Source organism: Nestor notabilis, unplaced genomic scaffold, assembly GCF_000696875.1.
Source record: "Nestor notabilis isolate BGI_N333 unplaced genomic scaffold, ASM69687v1 scaffold16169, whole genome shotgun sequence".
Classification (NCBI taxonomy): domain Eukaryota; kingdom Metazoa; phylum Chordata; class Aves; order Psittaciformes; family Psittacidae; genus Nestor; species Nestor notabilis.
In genome coordinates this window covers 66,913-93,158 of record NW_009943439.1, presented here as the reverse complement: position 1 = coordinate 93,158, position 26,246 = coordinate 66,913, and the positions used below count along the sequence as shown (strand labels likewise).

The 26,246-nt window shown below is 37.7% G+C and overlaps 1 protein-coding gene across 4 annotated transcripts in view; it reads left to right on the top strand.

Moving 5' to 3' along the window:
• Positions 1 to 25,413, top strand: part of PMS1 (PMS1 postmeiotic segregation increased 1 (S. cerevisiae)) — a 42,902-nt gene extending 17,489 nt beyond the window's left edge. The window contains exons 5-12 of one of the 4 annotated variants that reach the window (XM_010021950.1): positions 667 to 783; positions 4,016 to 4,138; positions 5,777 to 5,908; positions 7,234 to 8,129; positions 13,318 to 13,773; positions 14,520 to 14,650; positions 22,666 to 22,826; positions 24,999 to 25,413. In XM_010021950.1, coding sequence (XP_010020252.1) covers positions 667 to 783; positions 4,016 to 4,138; positions 5,777 to 5,908; positions 7,234 to 8,129; positions 13,318 to 13,773; positions 14,520 to 14,650; positions 22,666 to 22,826; positions 24,999 to 25,190 — 2,208 coding nt within the window. In that variant the 3' untranslated portion in view covers positions 25,191 to 25,413. Of the gene's footprint in view, positions 1 to 666; positions 784 to 4,015; positions 4,139 to 5,764; positions 5,909 to 7,233; positions 8,130 to 13,317; positions 13,774 to 14,519; positions 14,651 to 22,665; positions 22,827 to 24,998 lie in introns of all 4 variants that reach the window. The other 3 variants (XM_010021949.1, XM_010021951.1, XM_010021952.1) reach the window with 3 other exon arrangements.
• Positions 25,414 to 26,246: the final 833 nt, after the last annotated feature.

Below are 26,246 nucleotides of genomic sequence, written 5' to 3'. Positions count from 1 at the left end.
GTAAATCTTTGCAATACTGTTGCAACATGTATAGCTAATAGAGGAGATATCCTTTTATCCTTCTAATGTTTACGAAGTTTTCATTGGCTAAACAACTGCTTGCTTTATGCTTCCTTAGATACTGCCTCCCTTTCTAAATAGCAGGCTTGCCATAGAGTATCCAGATGAGAGCTATGAATGGACATTAAATAGCCAGATTTCTACCAAAATGGCCTGTATCTTGAGTATAGGTACCATAAGTATTGCAGTGCTCACCTTCAAATGTTGACCACTGTGCCAGAGACATGTCATAAAACCCTCAGTGTATATGCTTGGTAAAAACACAAAGCCTACTGCTGTACATCAAAGAGGAGAAGTAGTATTTGTGTTGATTTGTTTCTAACAATTATTTCCTGTGCAGAAGTCCAGATTAGCCATATAACATCCGTAAATACAACCTTGCTTAATTTTCCAATCACTATGAGTCTAAGTAAGAAATACAGTATGAGAAGACATGCCAAAAAGTACCATATCTTGTGTTAACACTGAAAGTTGTGATTGTAAAAGGGTCAAAGTACAGAATGTTACATATACAGTATGTGTGCAGTTGCATATGCATGTTCATAGACACGACTTGAGTTCAACAAATATAATGTCAAAAATTTGACTCTGTGCCATTTGTTTCAGGCAGTTATTTGGCAGAAGTCCAGGGTATCAGATCACAAAATGGCCTGTATGTCAGTTCTGGGAACAGCCGTTATGGGCAGTATGGTACCTTTTCAACACTGCTGTGAAGATCCTGAGGTGAGTTTAAACTTCCTTCTCCTATATCCACTTAAAGCCTCAATGAAGTCACCTCAGTCCGTATTCCAAAAGAAGGAGACTTCGAAAAAGAGGCTATTATCTCCAGATTGACACGTGATTAATGCATTTGATTCTATTACTGTCCTCTCTGTAAAATTAATTGGTTTGGTGATTGAAAATCCACTCCAAAGAATCATCTAGTCAGGACTCATGTGGCACTGATCAAATGGCAGTAAAAACAGTTGCGATGACAAATGCAGAATTGCTGATTGCTCAGAGCTGTGTAAGGGGGTGAATTCAGCATAGTAAGTTGTATTTAACAGCATTATTCAGACTTCAGTAGTCTGAATATATATATGTATTACAGTTTAATAGCATTATTCAGACTTAAATCTTGAGTTTGTCAGAATGCTTGTAGTATACATACACAGGGAAATGAGGGGAAAAAAGTAATGTTGCATCTTGTAGTTCACAGAGTTTTAGTTACGCATTTCTGAACAGAACATCCAGAGTCGTTCTTACCTGAATGCAGGCTGGATGTGTCCCACAGGTCAAGTGCAGGGAGTTCCAAAGGGAAGACATGGGGGTATTTAGAAGGGCTTGAAGGAGGCGCTCAGGTTCTCACATTACCTCCCTGCTATATCATGAGGCATCCATATTCCTTGAATAGAAGTGGGGGAACATTCCATCTCTCCCTCTCCCTCTCTAAATAGTGTGTAGAATACCATGTGCATCATTTATAGGTGTATAAGTGATCCATGCATATTGCTCACGCACTAATCTACGTTCAGAAACCACGGGCATTTCTAAATTAAGAATCCAAACACTATGAAATGACAGAATTAGGGTTGCCTGCGTAACCCTTTCTTTCTGTGTGCAGGTATTGGGATAGGTATTTAATAACAAGGCATGTGCTGCTTTTTTCCTTCACATTAGGTCCATGCCTCTTTCAGTACACAAACCAGAGGGCAGCTTTTTCAGTTTTTTTCTTTCCTACTTATTCATTGTGTAGTTTCATACTCCTTTTGTCTTTTCTTCAGAGACAAAATTAATCTTGCTATAAACAACTTTCTCTAAGCTGTGCCTTACTAACTACAGAGTTAAAACTTCTGTAAAAAGTGATCCAGGGGTTTTAAAGACTGGCCTTCTTCAAAACATCTCCATGAAACAAGAACACATTTCAAGCTGATTCCAAAGCATGCACATGAAAACTTGGGAACTACTTGTAAAATGAAAAACTAAGCAAATAAAGAATTGGCACAATTTTTTACATGTACAAAACAGCATCAGTGCTTTTCACATCCCCAGCCTTGTAAATGGATGAATCTATTTTGGCTGAAAACTTTCACACAGGAAATTTTCCTTGTTCCTCCTTCTGTGGAGGTTAAGTTTAGCAGATACAAGTGAAACTGGGAAAAAGATAAATGCTTAAGAAACACATTGTACTGTCAACAGAGATATATTTTAATACTTGTATAACTTGTTTTTTATTAAAGTTACTAATTTTGAAAACAGTTGATACTTAAAAGCAAAAATTCTGTAATATTTTCTAGTCTGTGATTTTGTGTCTATACTTATCTTTTTGTATATCAAAATTCTAATAATTAAGCACTAGTTGTAGAAATTGTTACTGACTTTAATGAGCACACTGATATTCTGCGTGGCTTTAAATAGTAACAGCAGTCAGCCACTTCTCAATCTGGCAACTTCTTAAATGAGTTATTTAGAGACTTTCAGTTTTGCTTTAATGTTGTCTGTATATAAGAAATACAGTTTAGGGTGAAAGACTTTTTTCACAAATATTTGGAAATTAGAAAAGGAGCTTGAAGCATAGAGGGGGAACATTCAGGGAGGGTATGATAAAGTTGCAGAATAAAATCTAGAAGTGCTGCATGTTGTTTTCTGATAATCATCCAACAGATACTTGACACCTCTTTAACTTGACCAGTGGTGTTTGGTTATGTACGACGTTGCTGACCAGAACACTCCAGCTTTAGCACAGAATGCTTATTACAAGGTCAAGGGGGAATAGGGGAGTACATGAGCAGATAGCTGGTGTGACGTAGATGAATGGGAAGGATAGGCCAAATCCCAGGGATTTTAAATTCCATTTCAAATGCATGATAATTTGGATTTTAGTAAATACAAGTGGTTCTGCCAAAAGCAAGGCTAACAAGGTCTGATTTCTGTGTTCAGTGGTCCGCTACCAGAACATTCTACAGTCCATATCTCCAAAATCTCCATCCTCACAATGTTCCTTCAGCTATTAGTTGGGGCAAGTGGCAGTGGGGCGATACGTGGGGCAATATGTGGGCTGGTTGAAACATCAATTCTTGCATGCTGATGGGTCCTGGCTCTTGGAAAGTTACAATTGCCTTTCTCTTGAGGCTCTCCAAACAGCTGTCAGTTATCACAAGAATTGTGGATATATAACATCTTTGGGATTTCTGCTTCTTCATCAGATTGAATTGAAATTGGTCCAGCAGTTTCAAAGTTGCTTGGTAGGGGAGAGGGGGAGGTGATGGGACAAGCAGCACAAGTCATCGGCCTCGTTTTGACCTGAAAAAACTAAGCTGAAGAATCCCCACAGAAAACTCTGAAAACTTGGAGTTTGTTAGGTGCTCAAATTGTGTGAGTTTTTGAGGCTCCTTGGCAGTGCTGTGTGCTCACACGTTGTGCTGGGGTCATGGGTGCTCAGCGCTCTTGAGAGTCAGATGATTTGGATACAGGTGGCGTAGGTAAATTTAGGTGCCCTGAATAAATGCCCTGTGACAGGCTATTTAAGGTGCCCTGCATGTAGAAGGGGAAGGACTGTGTGTTTTGGGCTTTCCCCACAGGGTTAATTCGCTTACTGCCTTCAGGTTGGGCAGCAGTGTATGCCTTTAGCTTGTACAGGGGTTAAGTTGGAAATCCCACAGTCAGCAAGCCTAATGCTGGCCAGTGTTGTTCTCTGCAGCCTTTGGCTGCAAACAGCAACATGGTGCAACTCATAGCCCAGGGGGGAAATTTCCCAATGATTTCATCAAGAAGAATAGGTACAAAACCACCCTTCTCAAAGTCTTTATTTTTTTTTAATTGCTTTTATTTTTATTTTTTTTTAATCATAACTTTCAAGAAGCAATGCATGTGTTTGACTGGGACTCCTGTACAATTTCATCTTAATATCTCACCTCTAAAAAAAGCCCACACTTGTTTGAAAGACTTTTTCACTGTATTTTTTTTATTATTGCAGATAAATCTTTCTGGATTTCTCCCAAAAGCTGAGTCAGACAGTTCTTTGACAAGCCTTTCAAGTTCAGAAAGGAGTTTTGTTTTTATAAATAATCGTCCAGTTCATCAGAAGGAAATACTGAAGGTAACATTCTCTAGCTTTTTATTCAAGGAATAGAAACATTACTTCTTTGAGGACAGAGACACCTATGTAATCTACAACCTTTTTCCCACGTAATATAACTAGAATATTACAGGCAAAGATTACTAGCGTTGTTTCTTGTAAGAGAATTCTTCTAAAAGTAGCTTTGATTTTGTCTACTTCTTGCTGTGGGCATGTCAAGGAAATACACATACTTTCCCTTTAAATTTCTGTATGCGTTGGATAAAAATGAAAGTGATAGTGCAGCAGCATTGGCTGCAGCTAGGCATTGTGCAGGCAGAATTTGATACTCTTGGGTTTCTCACACTACTGAACCTTACAACACCTCACTTGGAGCAGCCTTGCTGTCCTAATGCTTGCCCTCTCCAGAAAAGAAAATCATATTCGTGCCAAAGTGTACATGTAGGTTTTAAGGTGGAGTCAGTGAAGAGTTTTCAGCTGCAAGCAAAGCTTTATAGATGTAAACCCTGAACCTGCGTTGGTATGTTAAGTGCTAACTAATGCTAATCCACCTCCAGGCAGTATTTGATGTGCCTGGTTCTTCTGTGAGTTTAAAGCCCAGCTTGAGTCCCACAGTAGAACCAACTGTTAAACCACTGCACAGAGGCCTAGATTCAAAGTGGGATTCTCATGTAGGGTTGTTCTTGTGCAAACGATGGTGTTTCACTGCCTCTGTGTGTGTGTGTCCAGGTTTTTGCTTTTTGGAGGAGGGTGGTTGGGCTTTCTTTCAACCAGGTGAGAATAACAATACATCTGTAAGAACACATTTTGATGGATTTGGAAAACAAGCTATAGGTCACTTTTATTTCCATGCAGTGTATGGGGAAGAAGTGCTGGTGGACCTCTTATTACTACAGTTCAGTGCCAGCTGAGGACAGACTGTGGGAATATTAAGGTTAAAATAACTTGAAAATATTTAAAGAATTTTAATGTCATTTAAAAAAAACTCAGGAATTTAAAAACCCCACACAATTAAAAAGTTTAAATTTAATCTGCTGTGGCTTTTTGGTTTTTACAATCAATTTATGATTTCTTTGTCTTGTTAATGTATTCTTTTCTTCAGGATGTACATCTGTGGAAGGATCCCTGATACTACAGGGAAATGCAAGGATCTTTATGTGACCCTTCTAGTTAATGAGATCAAAATTCTGAAACAACTGAATAATTCTGTAGTCTTTTGGAGGAGTTTTTGGGAGGATTATAGAGAAAATAGTAAGGACAAGCAGAGTTTGAGAAAAGCTGTAAATGTATAATTGGGTTTAAAAAAGGACCAAATTAATCCCGGTTTGGCTGAAAGCGACAGCAGTGAAGTTACATGCTATATAAGTAGATTTTACTTAAAAAACAACCAACCAAATAATAGTATTTGTGTTCATGAGGAAGTAAGTTATTTGAGTGCAGTCCAATTGGGACATACCATCTTTTCTTCAAAGTGTGATCAATGTATTCGTTCAGAAAGTTGAAGTAGCAACCATTAGTGTCTTGGAATTGGTCCCAGCCAAGGCCCCAACAAATCTTTTGTGCTTTTATAATGTCAAATTTTGTTTCTGTGCCTTTGTGTCTATTTTATTGCCTTTACTGACATCTCTTTATTAAATCAATATGCAGTTAATTCGACAGTACTACAGTCTGGTGACACACAAGGACTGTACTCGTTTATATCCTGTATTCTTTTTGAATATTACTGTACCTGCCTCTGCTGTGGATGTGAATTTAACACCTGATAAAACTCAAGTTTTACTGCATTATAAGGTAACTAAGGTTTTAATCTGGTTTTCAGTTGTCAACCTTTTACTTATGTAAGCATAACAAGGGCTTCTGGGACTATGGAAATGTTTGCATGTAAGCAGTGCCACTTTTTTTTGTTGTTTTATTGGGGTTTTTTATTTGCTTTAGTTACATGATAGCTTGGATATCACAGGACTGTTTTGTTTGAGATGTATTGAATGTGTTAAATGGAGTATTATTCAAAATTCATTTCCCAGTTGATGTCAAGGATTTTTACACTGTCAGATATATGTGTGTATCACTTGGTTTTCAGATGGCTTTATAGTGAGAGAAGCTAAATGGAACTCTGATGTGTCCCTACATAAAACTCATGCTTAACTTGATAATTACATGAAGTAATCACTTTTTAAACACCACGTACATGAAGGGAGAGTGTGTGGGTGAATTGATTTCTGGTCAAAGCAATATTTTGCTATTATGTGTATAAATTGTTGTTGACATCACTTAAGTTTCAGGACATCCTTTTCATGCTATCAAGACCTGAAATTTAGACCATATATACCTGTGTTTTAAAGGCTCCATAATGATAAATTTCCATAAAGTTACTTTCACTTATGAGCACTTCATATGAAAAACAGTGCCACAGAATTTAAGGAGGCAAATAGATAAGGTGGTAAATGTAGATAGTCGCACCAGTATGTTGATGATCTTCTTCACTGCAAGTTTTTGTATGTTAATCTTGTACTGCCTGTCAGATGTCAGTCATGAAAATTAACACAGCATTCTCCCATTTGATCCAGTTAAAATCTTTTCCTTTGGTGTTCAAAAAAAGGTTGTGGTGTTTTGGTTTGGATTTTTTTTCTTTTTCATTTCCATCATTTGGTGCAAAGCTGTCTTGGAAGCATGCACCATAAAAGCACCTACACAAACATTGCTTACGTGAAAAGGGATGTTGTTGGTGCATCTGTCTTGACTATAAGGTTCTAACTCCATATTAGGTGGGAATAGCTTTACGTGATACTGTAGCAGTCAGTATAAGCAGTCAGCAAGTTTAAACAGGTTTAAGCAGTCAGTACCCTGTTAGAAAGAAAGCATTTTGTGATATCAGAGTAAACCAGTGAAGCAGAATACCTAGCACAAAATATTTGAGGTATCCAGGTCAAAGTCTTTTTGAGCATGTGTGAACAACTGCACTGCAATAATCTGTCTAGATTTGCTTGAAAAATATTCTGAATAAGATTACTTTGCTTATTGTTCTATATCCTTAATATCTGTCAGTTACATTTTCAGGTGTGCTTGTGTGTGTGGCTTTTCTGTTTTGTTTTTTTTCTTTCTTTTTTTTTCCCCAGGAATCTGTCTTACTCGCTGTTGAAAATGTGTTGAAATCACTGTATGGGCCACTACCTGCTACAGTCCCTGGTGAAAGTGATAAAACAGATGTTACCTCAGAAGACATGTTTGTTCATAGAACAGAACAAACAGATGTGGTTGTTAATGAAATGGGACCATCTGGAAACGATGATCTACATGCTCATACTTCATTCCTTTCATTCAGCAGTGATGTGCAAAACTGTCAAGCAGGAAAAAACATGGAGATCTGCTTAAATCATCAGACGTTTTGTGGTGATAATGTACATAGTTGCCTGGACAAAAAAGAGATTTCTGAGAGTGACGCCTTTCCAGACAGTTCCTTAAATTTATTGTGTGAGGATGAACAGAATGGACAGAATATGACTGATATTCAAAGTGACAGTGTTACTGTGGACTCCAATTCTAAAAAAGCTGATGAGTGTCTTTTGAGTTCTGGTAATATTGACAAAATAGAAAAAAATGGGGAAGCTTTAGTCTCTAAAGACTTACCTGAAATCTCTGCTGATAGCTGGAGTATGGGAAGTGGATTTAAAAACTTTCTAGGAGACAACCTGGAACCTGTTAAGCTTTTGATTCCTGAAGCTGGAGGAAAAATTAGTAAGCAAAATGGACATCCTAGTGAACAAAGCAGTGATCCACAAATCTCAAATCAAAGCACAGAGAAAAGAAATGTGATAAGTGATAAATTTGGACATGTGACAGCTTATGACTTAATTAGCAGTAGAATAATAAAGAAACCAAAGTCTGCTATTGGATTTTTCACTCAAGAATATCGTCCAAAATTGATAACTGATAACCCAAAGACCAGCATGGAGGATATTCTGCTGCAAATTGAAGAGCAGTGGAATAATTTGACTGAAGAGGAAAAAAAGAAGTAAGTTTTCAGGTGGTGACTTGCTTCTGTATCTGGTAGATACCAGTAAGTCACATGTAGTGAATTAACAAAAAAAAAACCTTCCCAGTTACTTATTAAAAAATAGACTAGAAGATGGGTTTTGACTTTTTAAGATCAGTGTCAGTATTGTGAGTTGTCACATTTTGCTCTGCGAAGACATGCACTGCTGATTTGAGTTCTGCCACTGTGTCATGCAGCAGTTAGGTGGGGACAGTTTTGCTGAATTATTATTTAGAAATAACAGGCAAGTAAATGTACTGTTTGATTCCTGCAAACTTCTGTTTAATAAGGGCTGCCTCTATGTTATCACTCCTGATGCTCTGTCAGTGAAAACCAGGAGGGTGATGGATGAGGCACTGTATCGTTCCTCCAGAGCTTTTCCAATGCACAATTCTTTTTTATTGTTACGAAGTGAGAATTCTTTTTCAATATCTTTAGTACTTGAACATTTGGTAAATTCCTTTCCTTTAAATTCAGTAAGTGTCCCAATCCAGACTACCTCAGGATTATATTTGTAAAACCCAATCAAATGACACAAGGAATTTCTTTTTCCTTAAACAGCTATTCCAGTGCTATTCAAACAATACTACAATTTGAATGTTAATCTCTTTCCGTCAGAACCAAATCTTTTCTTAGATTACAGTCTCAGTAGCTGAATTCCATATGTTTCTGAAACGAATTGTCACTGGTTTTTTTGAAATCCATTTGCAAGCAAGGGAATTATTTTACCCTAATTTGGGGTGGAGGTTCAATCGGTTAAAATATTAGGTATATGTCATACTTTATGTGGAACTTATAGTAAAAGATGAATTAAAAAAACAGATTTTGAGACATTCTAAGACAGCTGAAAAAAAAGAAACACCAAACCTTTGACATCTTATTTGTAATTTTATAAAATGTAAAGCACTCCAAGGCATCATACAAATGAGGAAAATAGTTCTTTAGTAATTTTACATGATTTACATTAGTAAATTTAATGATTTGAATGCATATTGTGATTTGTAGCAGAAAGTTTGGAAAATGAAATTTTAGTTCTGAAAAACTCATTGGAAGTGTCATGAAAATGTGTTTTCTTAATGTGATGGGAGCAAGGAGAGGGAATTAAGGAAGACCACTGAAGAGGAAATGATACTAGCAATGTAATTTTAACACTAATGATAGAGAAGACTAGCAGTGTGATAAGAAAGAGAAGCTACACCTATTGAGTTCTTGTTAATGTATCTGTGGTTTCCTTGACGTTTTACTTTGTTTGAAAACATCTGCCTTGTTCTGAATACCAGCTGCATCAGAGTTAAGTAAAACCTTTTTTATCTAGGTTCTGATTTACCTCATTTAAAGCTCGCTAAGCAAGCAACATGCTGTGATCATAAAACCATACATGTGAGAAAGTGTTTTGTCCATCTCTGCATTAGCAGAAACATTAATGTAATAGTAGGAATCTGCTCCAATTATATTCACACTTTTAATGAAATGAAACAAAAGGTTCTGCCAGCTGTTTCAGAAAATTTTAATTTGCTCTGCTTTAGCTTTTCAGATTTCATGGTTGCTTTCCTGGTACAACTGTTATGTTAAAGAGTGTGCCTGCAGATTAACTTTATATTAGTTCAGGAAGGAGACCTCTCTGGTAATTAAGTTTTCCTTATATGTAGGGTTGAACGCAGCATATTGTATAAACTATATGCGTTTTCCATATACATAGAATTGAATCAAGTGGATGCTGAAGTGAATCACTAGTTTTTTTCATACATTTCAACGTTGGTGTACCTCTTTTCTGCTTTAAATCTTTTTAAATTGCCTCAGAAAATAACAAATATGAAGAGATGCATAGGCATCTTTCCCTCCAATGCAGCAATCCACAAGAACTTTGGTTCATCTGGCAAAGAACGTAAACTGTTGCCTATCAGATACTCTGGATAAATTGGGCCACCTAGAGGTAACAACAAATGTATATGCAACAGGGCAGCCAAAGTGCCACAGTCCTACTGAGCACGCTATACCCCTAACTTCATGCAGCCTTGCTGGCAAGGCACCACTTTTCCTGGGCTCTAGTTCTCCATCCTTCTGTGATAAAGTCACACGTTTATTACAATGGGTGCACTTGGCTTCAGCATCTCTGTTTCTCTCTGTGGTTCCATCGGCAGGTCTAAATGAGTTTAAATCCCTTTTGGGAGCAATACAACGAACAGATGTCTCATAGTGACATAGGATGGCCTTTTCAAAACAAGCCAGCATTTATTACTCAACCGGAATGTAAAATGTTACGGTCTTTAGGTTATAATAGAAGAGGAAAGCTTCCATGCATGTCTGTGTTGGCAGCATCACATATCCCCCTGCTTTGCAAAGCCAGGATTTAATTTATTGCACTTGCTCAGCTCTTACTTAATACAGCTTGCTTATGTTTCTGACCTTAACATTTCTTGCATATCAGGCTCAGGTAGGAGTGGGAGAAATCTCTCAAAGTGCCATGGCAGTGGCAGCAGTACTTATCCTGATGATGTAGGAAAGGTTCAGAGCTACATGCACATTATCGTGGGACTAACAAATTACCTTGTCAGCACTCTAAGGTTATTCTTCATGAGTATATTTGTACCTTGGGAGAAGCATCATTTCAGGTGTATGATGGCCTTTGCTGTCTGTTGACAGGTAAGAGCATGCAGATAGTCACTAGTGGCTAGTAGTAACTCCCTCACGTGTGGTAGTTTCTTATTGCCTGATAAACTTCCCATGCATCTCATGGCTTGTGTGTATGTGCATATTTACAACTCTTTCACACTGGGGTAAATATACTTGCTTAGGAATTCCAGAAAAATTATTTTTTACTGGATTTTAACTTTATAGTTAACATGTTCTCTTTCCTTCGGATGGAGATCATTTTGTGGTACCATCTAGTCATTGGCCATCCATTGTATCTCTAGCCATCTTCATTCATATACTGCCAGATAGCAAATAATGGTATTAGTAATTGGTATCAGTCCTTTCATGCTGTTGCCTGTTCCCAGCATCTGTTAAGTCATAGTAGTAGGTCCATATTGTTCACAACTAGAAAACAGTGCTAGTCCCCTGAAACCTGTGCATATAAAAAGTAAACTGGAAAGCTTATATGGGCAATTGAAAACTTTTGTTTTATTATGCTTTTATTTGCCTCTTCACAAAGCAGGGAAACACAGAAGCTGAATATTACACTTGTGATGACAGCTGAGTTGATTGGTTTCATTATGCGAAGAGGCTGATGCTGAGATGTGTTACGTTCAGAATGGGATGCCTCTTTATTCTGGGCACATATGAATCTACAGAAGGGGCTCTTTCCAGTCAGAGTTCACTCCAAATAGTCAAATGCAGATTATTTGTCTTATAAGGTCTGAGACACCTTACATTAAAAGGTTTCTGTTATTTGCTAAGTATTTCATTTGGGTTTAAAATGCAAGGGGAAAATATTAAATTGTGGATGCATTTTTCTAGTTAAACCAAAGCTGCCATTAAAACTAGACTTCATTCTAGTTTTCCACTCCCTCCTTATACCCAGTTTTGCAAATTTCCTTGGCTTTAGGTTTTGTAGCTTCGGGAAAGGATCGTGAATTCACAAAGCAGAGAAGCAACTGTTCTTGTAGCACATGTTGATTATAATTCTGTCTGTGGAAGGATTTTTGAAAAAGCAGAGGTGTTCCATTGTAGTTTGTACACCTGCTGAGCAAACCCCTGGTTGTGATGTATGCAAACTTGCAAAACTCACAATCAAAGCTTGTAAGGCTAGAATTTTTCTGATGATAGTCTAAAATGTCAGGCAAGTTGGGCTTTCTTTGGAGGTGCTTTCGTTTTGGATTATCAGTGTATCACTGAAAGCTCAGTTCTCATAGTTTTCTCCTGCATTATGATTGGGTCTGTTCGGAACAAAGTATTTATTGATCTGGTCAAATCTAAAAATGTATTTGGGATTTAAAAAAAAAAAATTCTGTTCAAGTGATTTCATCCATTCATTTTAAAGGGAGCAGATGTTTTTTATCTTAACGTTCACTCCATATTTTCTCGGACATGATTTATTGCAAGAAACTATTTAAGCTGACTTTTTTAGTTAACTAAATATTGGTACCATATGTGAATGCTAGCACATCATAATTAATTGCAAATGGTGACCCTTTTGTTGACCTTAATTTTCCAGCATGCATACACATAATTGAATCAAACTGTTCCAGCAAGTAGCAATAAATAAATATGACCAGCTAAAATACTTATTTCTAATACTTACATATGATAGTACTGCTTTTTTTCCTTGAAGTTTGGACTTGTTTGAATTACCTGCTAGAATTCAGGATATCAAATAAGGGCAAAAAGAGGGAGTTAGCAAATCATCTTTTTGGCCTTCAAAAAAGCAAGATTCATATGCAGTAGGCAAGCATAAACCTGGCATCCATAAAAGTTTAGTTCTCTTCCTGACATTTGTAAACTCATTAAGAATCCATTCAGGTTGTAGAGATTTAGTATGTAGTAATGTTTTAACCATTTAGACAGCATTTAGGAGTAGTTCATTATTGAGTACTTTTTGGAAAAATCTGAGCCTGTTACAGAATTCTGTGACAATCATATCTATTCTGTATTCTCACACTTTTTATTTATGTGGGTAATTTTAGACCATTTGAAATCAAATGTACTTCTTTGTATTAAGTAAAGCCTGAGGCTTATGAAGTTAGGCTGCAGACTCCTACCTAACTGCATGGACTCCCCTTGAAATCTGTAGAGCTCTAGAAGCTTATATGACTTTGTGACAAAACTACTTCCAAAACTATTTGTATGAGTGTGAATTAGGGTTAAACACAGTCTTTGGGACTGAGGTCAAAAGCAACTTGCTGTAGCGCTTTATATGAGGCAGTCTACTCCTCCCCCTTCTGTAATTCAGGTTTTGCTGGCTGTCATGGTAAAGGAAAATTTCCAACTCATTGTTTTCAGAGGGTACAGTCCCCTCTGTCCTTCTTTCTTCCATTGTAGTGGAAAGCACATTGATGTGGCTACTTGAATGAACTATGGACATTGCTCTTGTCCGTTGAAATGGTTACCTTGCCTGTTGTTTTAGTTTGTTAGCAGCTGGGGTTTGGGATTTTTAATCTGATTTGTTAGCAGCTGGGGTTTGGGATTTTTAATCTGATTATGCTACTGGTTTGTTTTCTCTTTTAAGTTATGAAATAAAAGCTGATAGAGACCTGGAACGATACAACAGAGAGGTCAAGAAAGCTATGGGACAGAAAGCACGCTGGCCAACAAAAGAGACAGAAAAACAGAAACCCAAGCTGAAGACTTCCCCATCCGACCAGCCGAAACTTGACAAGATATTTCATGCTCAAATTGAAAAGAAACGGAAACCCGAACAGTCTATGAAAATTGTGACAGTGCCGTTTTCTCTGAGTTTCTGTAGACATCAGCGTCAAAGACATGAGAAGAATTATTCAGATGAACATGAGCTTTTCCTGATCCGTCATCGAAGTTTTCCTGATGTCTGGATATTTGCTACTGACAAAAAGCTCAAGTTACTGAATCCATATAGATTGGAAGAAGCCCTGCTATGTAAAAGATTACTCATGAATCATAAGCTTCCAGTAGAGAAACTGGACAAGCCAATTGTATTAACAGACAGGTATAGTACAACTGAGCAAAAATTTGTATGTTAGAGAATCATAGAATCACAGAATAGTTAGGGTTGGAAAGGACCTTAAGATCATCTAGTTCCAACCCCCCTGCCATGAGCAGGGACACCACACACTAAACTACATTGCCCAAGGCTCTGTCCAGCCTGGCCTTGAACACCTCCAGGGTTGGAGCATTCACAACTTCCCTGGGCAACCAATTCCAGTGCCCCACCACCCTCACTGTGAATTTCAAGTATTGTTTGGTAATTATTTACAGTAAATTCTGGTAGGGCCCTGTTAGCTAATTCTGTAATTATTTGTACATTCCTTTATCTGTAAGAACAGACTTTTGTGTCTTGTATAGTTTTACTTTACTGTAGTGAGCAGGCCTGGTCATACTCCAGTTGAAATAAGTAGGAGTTTTGACCAGTTTATCAGTAATGCAGTGAAGACAGATTTCTTCCCCCAGAGAAGAATTAAATGCTCCTCATTTTCACGACTTCAGTGTAGCTAACTTTCCCTCATGGACTAAGGAATAGCTCATGTAATTTTTATTATATGCCTAAATTTGGTCACTCTTTAAGATATGTGAATACTTGTGATTTTGTTCCTTTAACAAATTGCTTTCTCAGAATACTTTTAAAAATCTAGATTGTTCCTCACCACTTACTACTTGTTTTCCTGTATTTTTCTCACAGTTTTAATTTTCATATTTTGGTTTGTAACACTTTGGGGATATTTTTTTTTTTTCCAGTCTGATTGGTGGATCTCAGTATATGGCTGCTCTTTATAAAATGCAGAAGGATTACCCCTGTTTCAATGGATCGGCTTATTTGTCCGATCCAAGGCTTGTAGCAAATGGGTTCCAGATAAAACTGATAGAAGGTATGATGCTTTTAAAATCTTTCGGTTGTATTGGGGCTTGTTTCTTCTGATTTAAGGATTTAAATAATTGTTAATGTAGATCGGTACATTCTACATCACCTTATCATTTAAAGCACTAACATCCTGCTTTTATTAACATCGAGATTTTATTACTTGGCAAAGAATGTATTCTTTATAGAACACTGAGTAATGGAAACTGATAACTGAACAGAAAACTTTAATAGTATTTCAAAGAATGCTCTAAAATCCATGTTTTCCTTGCTTTTATTTTTTCTACTTTTCTCTAAATGCTGAATGCTGATATCCTTAATTGCCATTCTCACAGAATTTAAATTACACTGATGAAAATTCTTTAGTCTTGGCAGCTGCTTCCCAGGTGATACTCACAGAAGCTTCTACAAGCATGTGCTTTATGTGACAACTACTCTGCTTTGAGCAGTTGAGGAGGTCCAGTAAGGAGCTTGATCTGGTTATTGATTTACTTTCATATCAGACATGAAACCCAGAGCCCAAAAAGGCTGGTAAAGACAAGGTCACCTTTTGACAGGGTTCAACCTGAACTTTATTTTGAGAGCACCTACTTCTCAGTGTCTCTACATTCATCACAGAATAAATGTTTCATGTACTTTAGCAAGAGAGAGCAAATGTGTGTAAGTTTTCCTGAAGAATGATTTATAGGGATGCTGTTGGAAACCTGGGGGCAACCCACCCAGTGTCAGTTCTGCAGATAAGGGTTTCTCTAGCAGAATTCCAAGAAAAGCAAAAAAGTCTTTGGGGGTAGTACCTAGCTGACAGCTCAGAGGAAAGATTCACTATAAGAGCTGTTAGAAATGCTATAGCTTCATGTGTTATAGATCCCTACATATGTACAGTGATGACAGATGTACTGTAACATATGGGATCTTTTAAGGGTAGGTACAAAAATGGGTTGTAGAGCAACTTCTTCACTTGGTGGCTGGCTCTTGAGACGAACAGAGCCTAAACTGTTTTCTTTGCTAAATCATGCACAGCAAAAACAAGGCAACTTTTTTCTGACTGGCTAAATCACTATATAAATAACAGACTTTGTAGAAGAGGTGTTCATTGTAAGTTTGGATTGAATGATTAGGGGAATAAAGCACATATTATAAGAGCCAGCTCTTGAAAGTTTTATTCAGCCTAGCAAATCAAAAGCTGAGGAGGTCTATGATATGTCTCTAGACAAATATGGGAGAAAGGAATTGCTGCTTAGCCTTTTTGCTCACATACCACCTTTTTTCCCACCTCCTGATGTTGTAAGTTTGCTCAAAATCTACTTAATGTAAACTGGGTGTGAATAAATTGACTGTGAAAGTTTGAAGAGAGTTTCTAGGCAACAACGGAGGAGAGTTGTTGATTGATCTTGTGGTACTGGAGATGTGTTGTGGTTTAACCCCAGCCAGCAACTAAGCTCCACACAGCAACTCACTCTCTTCCCCTTGGGTGGGATGAGGGAGAAGATCTGAAGAGTAAAAGTGAGAAAACTCATGGCTTCAGATAAAGACAGTTTCATATGTAAAGCAAGAGCCATGCTCACAAGCAAAGCAGAACAAGGAATTCATTCCCCACTTCCCATGGTCAGGCAGGTCTTCAGCCATCCCCAGGACAGCAGGGCTCCATCATGTGTAATGGTTACTTGGGAAGAAAATGCCATCAGTCCAAACATCACCCGCTTCCTTCTTCTTCCCACAGCTCCATATGCTGAGCATGACCCCATATGGTATGGAACATCCCTTTGGTCAGTTGGGGTCAGCTGTCCCAGCTGCGTCCCCTCCCAGCTCCTTGTGCCCCCCATCCTGCTCACTATTGGGGTGGGGTGAGAAGCAGAAAACACCTTGACTCTGTGTAAGCTCTGCTGAGCAATAACTAAAACATCCCTGTGTTACCAACACTGTTTCCAGCACAAATCCAACACGCAGCCCCGTTCTAGCTGCTATCAAAAAAATTATCTCAGCCAAAACCAGCACAAGATGGGGAAATGAGTTTTAAGATAGCTTGATTAGTGCAAGAGCAGACTTATACAGTGTAACAGCAAGTGACTCAATAAGTAACTAGGAATCATAACCACCTTCCAAACCTGTGTTCTGAAGTATGTAAAATTAGGGAAATGAAATCTTATGGGGCAAGTGTTCTCGTTTGGTTTACAGTTAGTGGAAGTAAGAGTGCTTTATATGCACTACATAGTTTGACAAACCATGGTCATGGACTTGACCTATACGGATAACCCAGATGAAGAATGGGAATCTAATTCAGTTCTTTGTCCCAGTGTTATATTTTAACTATTTGAGTGAAATATTAGTAACATCTGAGGCTTGTCAGTCATGTTTATAAGCTTCTGCTGATGACATTAGAGCAGTTACAGCCTCTCTTATTAAAAGAGCATACCACTGCAGATGAAGCTAGAAGTATCGGCAAACAAATGGAATTTCTCACAGCCCTTTTTCCAACTGACCCAAGGATTTTTACTCAATACTTCATCAGACCCTCTTTTTTTTTTTTTCTTTAAACTCATCCCTGAAATATGCTGCCTTCTACAGATACGCTACTGTCTGCCACAAATACTTATTAAAACTGATTTTTAGAAACACAGGTATTAATTACAAAGACTTGTTATGTGTCCTTCTCTGGGAATTTCCTTGTGCAGTCACGTTCTTTAATTTATGGATTCTTGTTATGTAATATTTATGTAAAGTGACCAGGAGTGATTTGTCCCATTTACTCCTAAGTATTCCATAGGATTTCTCAACTTTGAGAGAACAGGTTTGTCTTATAAAACATTTTTCACTATCCTTATAGAAACATTTTGTCGTTGTTTGCTGTCTGAATTCAGTCTGTTTTAGTGGCTTATTTGAAACTCAGGCAAAGCCTGAAAGGAAGGCATTCCGATGTTGAACTAGAGGTTGTCTCCAAAAAGTTTTGTTTCTTCAGGAATATTGTTAACTTTTGGGGACAGGGGTTGCCACTTTGCATGGCTTGTTGTAGAGAGGTGTCAAGAATACAAACGTACACTTAAATCCATGGTAGCTAGAGAGTTTCATCTTAGCAGCATCCATAGGAGCATACCTGAACCCTATTCTCTGTGCATGTACCTTTACAAGTAATCTTTCTCATTTTTGGGTGTGAATTGGATCAGTCCTAGTATTTGCAGTTTCTCAACTGAACTATCAACTTTTTCTTGCTGTCAGGTTCCACTGTAGAATATTTGAAGGTCTGTACTTTCCTTTGATACTTCAACCTTGACATGATCAGATGTCCGTTTCTTACTGCCAGTTGATTAATAGCTGCTAGTGCATGGCTTCCTTTTTCATCCTAGGTTGAGTTCTGTTTTCTCTACTAGTAGAATATTTCCTTTTTCTGACAGAGACATCCTCTTTTATATCACAAGCAAAGGTTCCATTTCTTTAGCTTTGAATTTGAATGTGAGAAGAGTATTTTAGTGTTTTCTTCTTGCAAAATAACAAGACTATCTGTTGATCCATGTGGATAAGTCTGTTATGCCACAAGTGGCTCTAAGATACCTTCCAAAACAAGAATAAAGGAAATTTAGCTGCTCCAATGTGATATTTAGCAGCTTTGGCTGCAGAAGAAGGGGCATTCCTTGACCCATAGTGACCTCTGAAGAGGACTGCGAACCTACTAGCTTGCATTGGTTATTTGTTTAAGTCTCAACACATATTCTGCCAAAAAGAAGGACCCTTCCTTTTGAGAAAGGAAAGTGTATTGGTGCCCATTATCATGTATTGAATCTCAGATATTAATTTGGAATGCAAGATCTCTTGCTTTGGTATTGATCACCTCGCTAGGGCTGTTCCCTAGATAAGTGTAATGAATATAGGACTCTAGATTCATTCCTTACTTCCTCTTGGTGTGGGGAATGTTTTACAGGACTGACTGTTTACTTAATAACAAGAAAATCTGAACAGCTGCCTTAATTTGGAAGGTGTCTTTGGTAATTCCCTTGTTGCACTGGGCTTGCACCTCAGCTGGTCTTTTTGTTAAAGATGTTTCTTCATAGGTTAAATTCCTACCTTTTGGCAACTTCTGGCACAGAGGATCCTGATTCTTTCTCACTAAAAAAAAAGACCACAAACCAACCACCACATAATATTGGTTTTTCCTTATTTGGATGACTGGTCTGAAAGGGACAACTTCCGTCATAGGATTAAAAAAAAATAGTTAATTAGTCCTGCACTAAATTTGACGCAACCTGGGATTAATACTTGGAAATCGAATCTCACTCCCTTGCAGTGCTTGGCATTCATAGAAATACAACTATACTCTTTAATGGCAAAGACCTTTTAGCTAGTGGAGTGGTTCTGACCTTTAGTTACTCTAATAACCTATCAGGCATCTTTTCTCACAAGCACAGCACGGGACATGCTTCACTCTGAACAGCATGGCACCATGTGACACCAGATACTCTACTCCTAGTAGGTTTTTGAAAGGTCTAATTAGACCTTTTCTTCCTAACAGGGTCTCAATTCTACATGGAGTTTTGTTCTTGTTCTGTTATTTCAGTGGAAAAACTTCGAACTTCTGGCAGTGTTTTCCTTTTTCGCAAATATCTGGATAGTTACTTTTACAAGAGCAGAAGAGTTTCAGGCCTTGCTTCCTATTGTTTCATTTGAAGATAAATCTGTCCTTTGAATGCTGTCTTGTTGTAAGACAGGAGTGTAGTTTTGCTCCATATTGTTCAAAGACTCTGTATGGCTGCAGCCAAAACTGTTCCAGTTGATCCTGGATCTTGGATGTGCCCTATCTTCTTCTTTTGGTAGACCAAGATCTTTTGTAATGTCTCCTTTTTTCTCTTTTTATTGATTCCTCAGCAATCTAAGGAGTTTTCAACTAGATCTTTCTCTGGATAGCTGACAGTGAAAAACATGTTGTGAAACAGCTCAGAAAATGCTTCTTGCTGTAAGTATGTCTGGCAAAATCAATGGTTTCTTTGTGGAACGTGCCAGTTGTTGTGATTTGCAAAGCTGTGACGCTGAGCTCCAATCTGTCTTTGCTGCCCTCCCACCCCCTCATGTTCTGGCATTACTGAGGCTTCAAGTGATGCTACCTTTGGGAAAGCAGTCTGTTTGCTTTTACTTAACTCAGTGTTCTTGGATCTGCCAGGCATTTGTTTGCTGGATATAACTTGCAATGACCCCTACGTACAGAGAGCATTTCAAGAAGTAAGATGGATTACTTTCTGTCCAGTTCTTCTTAAGATGTGTTTGTTATATGTACCTTCCCTGCACATCTGTCTGCCTTTGTGGAAGTCCTAGAGAGAGATGTGAATTCTTGGCTAGAAAGGAACTGAGAGTAAGGAACACGTCTTACCTGGTTTTGTAACAATAGTGGGCCTTGGGCGATGCTCCAAAGCAGGCTTTTAGGGTAGAATTGTCTACCTGATAGAATATGTGTATCCAACATATGTGTATGCAGAGAATGTACTTAGGCCTTAAAGAGCTGTAATAGGTAAATAACCCATCTTCCTTGGTAGTGTAAGCTGCTTCAGCTCTTGTAACCGACAGTGGAAAGTCATGCTGCTACTTAATTTCAGTTTGATTTTGACTATAGACTGGAAGATAGTCTTATAATGTCACCTAATCTAGGTGGCAGCTGGAAGAGAACAGTTTTTCCTGGCCATCAAGAAGGAATTATCCAAAAATGATTGTGAATGCTTTGTTTGGAAAGAGAAAGGGGAAATTTGTAGCAATGAGAAATCCACATTTTTAGTCGATTGAAAGATAGTTTATTTGTTCATGGAGATATTTTCCTTGGAAGTTGCAAAGCATTTCATAGACACTACCATGGAAACTGCTTGAAGACTGCTGTTTGAATACTCAAAAAATCTTCAAGTATATTTTATCAAAAATTTACAAGTACACTGAGGCTTGGACATCTGCTTATATCATCAAATGTTGCCAATATCAGAATTCCTGCAAAGACTTGCAGAGATAAATATATGTTCATCAGCATGCAGTGGGCTAATTTGCAGTCTAAAGACTCTAAGCAGAAAAGGAGAATTATACACAAACAAAAATACCAAAGAAGAAAACTTCTCTTAGCCAGGATTTTTATGTTTTGTTCTTATCTTAGACTCTTTAAATCCCTCTTTGTCTTTCAAAATAATGGTGAAGTCAAATCTGGCTGTCAAAATTTGCAGATAGGAAAAATGCTATTGGTACAATTGAAGAGTATCAAGAAGTAACAGTCTTGGTAGCAAGCTGTACCCAGGTATGATTGGTTTATTGGACTGGTGGAGGGGGAAAGGGGAGGGTAGTTTTGCAAATCCAGAACCTTACTGTCATGAAATTTCCAGAGGATGCACTGGAAACACAAGTTTTTAAACTGAAAATCTTAGTACTTGAAACTTAATGAATCTTGTTTCCTCTCTTTGCTAGCACACAGACAGGTAATTATTGAAAGCTTGTCAAGTAGATTGAGTTCTCATTTTAGAGAGAAAGTGGCATAATCAACTGTCCTGTGATCGTTACTCAAATCTAGTCTTTCATTAAAGTAAAATTGGGATAAAAATGAAGTGAAAGAGCTGAAGAAGATTAAAACCAGACTTTATCTTTTGCTCTTGTCTCTTTACTGGCAGCCTTTCCCATGGGGAAATACTGGCAAAGCACATCATCTTATCTCACCTTTAATAACTGGCGAACTTTCACATAGTTTAACTTTGCTTTAAGCTGAATCTGATCACAGTCTTACAGCAGTACATAAAAAATGTCTGGGTTTGCTGGCCACGATTATTCAGCTTGGAAAAGAGAACGAAGACAATGCTGGGTGAAAAAGGAAATAAAGTTTCAAATCTAAAGCAGTGTTAGATATATAACTGGAAGGAGGTTATGTGATTTGGGGGGGTGGGGTTGTTCTCTATATCAAATTGCTACTCTGGTCAAAGTGTCTCTTGCTATGAAGCATAAAAAGGCCCAACAATGTTGTTTACCCAGTGATACCCCCATATTTAGAAGAATTTACAGCCTGCACAGTCTTTGTAACATTTATTTAATGACTCTCAAATAAGCAATGCCTGGTCATGGATAACAGCCTCCTTCTACTGGCTAATGAAAGTACATTGTGGTGACTTAAATTGCATATATATTTATCTCGCTTTTGAAATCTGTCACGTTGTTTGGGTTAGGAACCTGAATGATCCCTTATCCCAGTTTTTTAATTTAATGCACTTTGTAGCAATCTGTTTGTCTCCAGCTCTTTTGACTATGCCAAAACCATTAGTGACTCAGGCTGTGAACGTAATTTATCCTACCTGGAACCATTACACAAGAGTGGATTTGTTTTTGTTATGAATTGTGTTCTTCCATGCTTACCGTGTGACTTGTAGCGGAAGAAAAGGGAAGGTGGCCATGTGGGGTGCGTTGGGATTTCTGTGCACCTAGCATGAATGAGAGAAGGAGCTGTGAGGGACTGTACAAGAATATGTGAGCCTGACCTCTACAGAACTTAGGAGAATTAACTGCAAAGTAGCAACTGCATTCAAATCCTTTGCAAGTAGTGTGAATAAGAAGTGAAATCTCTTATACCTAAAGGATTTAACAGGTACCTTGTTGAGAAGGTTGTTTAAATGTTTTATCATCTGTATTTAGAGTGGTACCTGCTGTAGCAGATACCATATGAATGATAGTATGAAGCCTGTCACAGAGCCTTTAGTTAAATGGCTTGAGTTCTTCCTCTGCTGTGGTAGGAGAAAAAACTGCTTTTTGTTTCGGTAGAAGCTGAATTTGTTATTGTGACATTTGAACTCTACAGATGTTAAAACCAATTACATAGGAAATAGTGCCAACACTCTGTTTTGGTTTTTTTTTCCAAATTAAATTGTATTTTATTACTAGCTTCTACTTCAATTTCCTAAGTTTCCTAATTGTATTTGATTTGTGAGACTAATTTACTAAGTGATTTTACATCATTTAATTTTTTCTGAATTACTCCAGAAGAGAAATGAAAGCAGTGTATAAATTACTGTTTTGGTTTTGTATTTTCAGGTGCTTCAGCTACAGAAAGTCATCTGGAAATAGAAGGAATGGCAAATTGTCTGCCATATTATGGTATTTCTGATTTGAAGGAAATTCTGAATGCAGTAGTAAATGGAAATGCAAAGGAAGTGTATGAATGTAGACCCCTCAAAGTGATGAATTACTTGGAGGTAAGACAGAAGTTTGCTTCTAAGTATTGGCCAGCTAATAGTAAATCCTTAAACAGCCTGAAAATCTTTCTGCATCTTTCTGGTTTAATTAATGTAGTTCTGTTCTAAACAGAAGTTACTTCTGGAAAGGAGAATATCATTTCCTCTCTGAGGCATATGGATTCTGCATTGCTTACCAGAATACTTCCATCAGACACATCCAGAAGTAGTAGCCAGTGTGATACAATATATGCTGAAAGCTCATGTTCATGAAGTGTTTCTACATAGGCAATTTTCAGACTAGAAAGACATTCCTCCATGTTAGAATACAGAACTACCATAAAATTGCTTTACAAAGTCTAGAAGGCAGTTGAATCCCAACAGTCATCAAGATTTAACTCCATTGTAAGTAAGTCTATGAAGAAGTTATAGGTAATTTAAAGTAATGGTTTACAAAAAGTAGGTGCAAATTGAAGCTTAATTTTCATGTAAGCCTCAATGAGATGCACATCGTGAAAATCAAAGTACACAATTTTCACTTAAAGAAGAAAAATCCCTGATTCTTTCAAAGAAATGGCAGAGAGAGATAAATGGAAACTTTTTTTTTGCCAGAAAAGCAAGCTATCACTCGTGTTAAAGCATTGAACTATAAACGAAGTCTCACATACAATGAAGCCCATATGCCTCTGCAAATGCTTGTGTTTAGTTAACACTAGTAACACTAGTTAACACTAGTAACTTCTGCTGTTAAAGGAAGCACATACTGACAACCAACAGTATTGTAAGTCCACTCTGATGCAATAGTGACTAAGTTCTGTAGTGCACTGACAGAGGACACCATGTGTTTGTTCTGCACAAGCAGCCAGCATTATTAATTACTAGAAATACGGTGCTTGAATAAAAGAATCTTTAATCTGTTTTCTTGCAGAAGTTACTATGCAACAGTTGGAACTGGAATGACTCTTGTCAATATTTGATACGCAAATAGATAAACTCATCCATCCAGAGACAATAACAGGGTGAAGTTTCAGAGACAACTAATATATATGGTACTAGTTAAAACTAGAGTAACTAACAATAGTAGTTATCTATCACTTCTTATCTAGATGTTTCACTAATGCTGTCTTTAATCCTAATTCTTAAGATCTCTGTTCAGAAAGGTTACCAAGATATGTGTTAGTCTCTTCTTACTTACGCATTTGCTAGCATGCTTTCCTTCAAAGTGTGGACTAGGTATTTACACAAGAATATGTGCTTTATCTTTTGAATATTTATTACACAAATCTTTCCCTGTCTTTTTGGGACAATAAGTTTGCAGCTGTCTTTGGAGCAAGCGATTCTGTTGTGTACTACTGAACCATTCTTGTGCATTCATGAAAGAAGCTTAAAGAAGGGATGAGTTAAGCGTTGAGACAGGAATGGTTTGTAACTCAGTGGTCAACTTACAAACTTGGTTATAAACTTGGAAAATCCCAGACAAACAAAATAAGATTCAGATTAAAATGTTATGAACACTGCTTCAGGTTTGTACCACATGAGCGGAGATTGTATGCCACATGCATTTCTGTCTAGGCAACGTTACTCAAGAGAGTATTGCCTTCTCTTACAGAAGAGAAGGCAATAGCAGGATGGCCTATCTTGGAGGGGGAAACAAAAAAACTTGACAATTTCTTTTTGAAGTTGTTCGATTCTTTGAGGATGGATACTTCAGTAATTGTGTTTAGCATTCACTTCTGCTTTGTAGTATTGAGAGATAGCTGGATGCAACAAACAGTTGTTAATACAACATTAATCTACGATTTCACCATAGCATTTTTGAAACTTTATTTAGCTGACTGACTTCACATTAATTCTAAAATGTGTCTTGTGAACTGGTAAGCGTCTTCAGCTGATACTGGTGCCCACAGAAAGTAAGATATTCAGAAACACAAAGCATCTTGCAAAAGTGGACCCTAAAAGAAAGAGTGCAAGCATGACCAGGAGACTTACTGTGTGTGACTCCATTATAGAACTGTCATGAAATGACCAATAAGATATGTTGGGAATTACGTTTGGGTTTCTGGGATTCTGAAAAAAAGGGTGGCCTTTAACAGTGAGTGCTTAATTCCTGCTTTCTGGTAGCTGCAGGTTAATGTGTTAAAAAGTAGTACTTTAAAACTACTGGGGTTTTGTTTTTGTTTTTCCTTTCCACAGGGAGAAGCAGTACGTTTAGCTCGGCAGCTGCCCTTACATTTGTCAAAAGAAGATGTACAAAACACAATTTACAGGATGAAGCAACAGCTTGGAAAGGAAAATAAAGGCTGTGTTCATGGTCGTCCTTTCTTTCATCACTTAACAGATATTCCAGAAGTTGACAAGCACAACTCCACGGAAATTATTCAGTAAATGGAACATTTTGTTTGGGATCATATTTCTCTTGCTTAATTTTCATCATTACTGTGTAATTTCAGTATGTTTTGTACAAAGCTTTTGTATAATGACTTTTCATTATATGTTCATCTTCTAGAGACTTGTATTTAAATTCATGGCTACTTGAAAGCTGGAAATAAATACTGTAGAGAAACAACTCGCTACTATTTTTAAAAAGAATTCATTAAAGAAGCGTTCTTAACTGGTTTGATTTGTTTCTTATTGCTGCAGGTTCAGAAAATGCCAGTATGTCACAATTTTTTAGATGGGAAGTGTTTAGAAATTGGTTTCGACAGAGCCTGGCAAAGTTCATTGTACTGAGGACGCGAGATGTTAATTTTCAAAGGAATGCCAGGTAGCTGTAGGTATTGTGACAGGACAAGGAGGAATGGCTTTAAATAGAAAGAAGGTAGATTTAGATTAGATATTGGGAGGAAATTCCCTACTGTGAGGGTGGTGAGACACTGGCACAGGTTCCCCAGAGAAGCTGTGGCTGCCCCATCCCTGGCAGTGTTCAAGGCCAGGTTGGACAACAGGGGCTTGGAGCATCCTGCTCTAGTGGAAGGTGTCCCTGCCCATGGCAGGGGAGGAGCTGGAACTAGATGAGCTTTAAGGTGCTTTCTGACCCAAACTATCCTATGATTCTGTTGATGCTATGATTTAAATGTAGTGTTGCCATATGCAGTCATTATAGTTAACACTTCTATGGTGGTGTACTTCTGTTTGGAAACTGTTAGCTTGTGTAAATGAGCATTGAAGTCCTAGTGTCCAATCTCTAAAAAGCTTTTTTACACGTAAAAATGTGATTCTTAAAAGTACCTTCTTAAAATTTTTGATCAGCAACAACTGGCCAATGTCTTGAAAGGTAAAAGAATCAGAGTCACAGGAGCACAGGTCAGCACCGAACACAGCTGCCAATACCTGTGTATTGGTGCAATGCTATATTCAAACTGTTTGGGGGTGTGAAACATAACCTGTCCTCACTCAAGGAGAATGTGTTATCGCTAGAGCGAGGTCTGCTATACGGAAAGC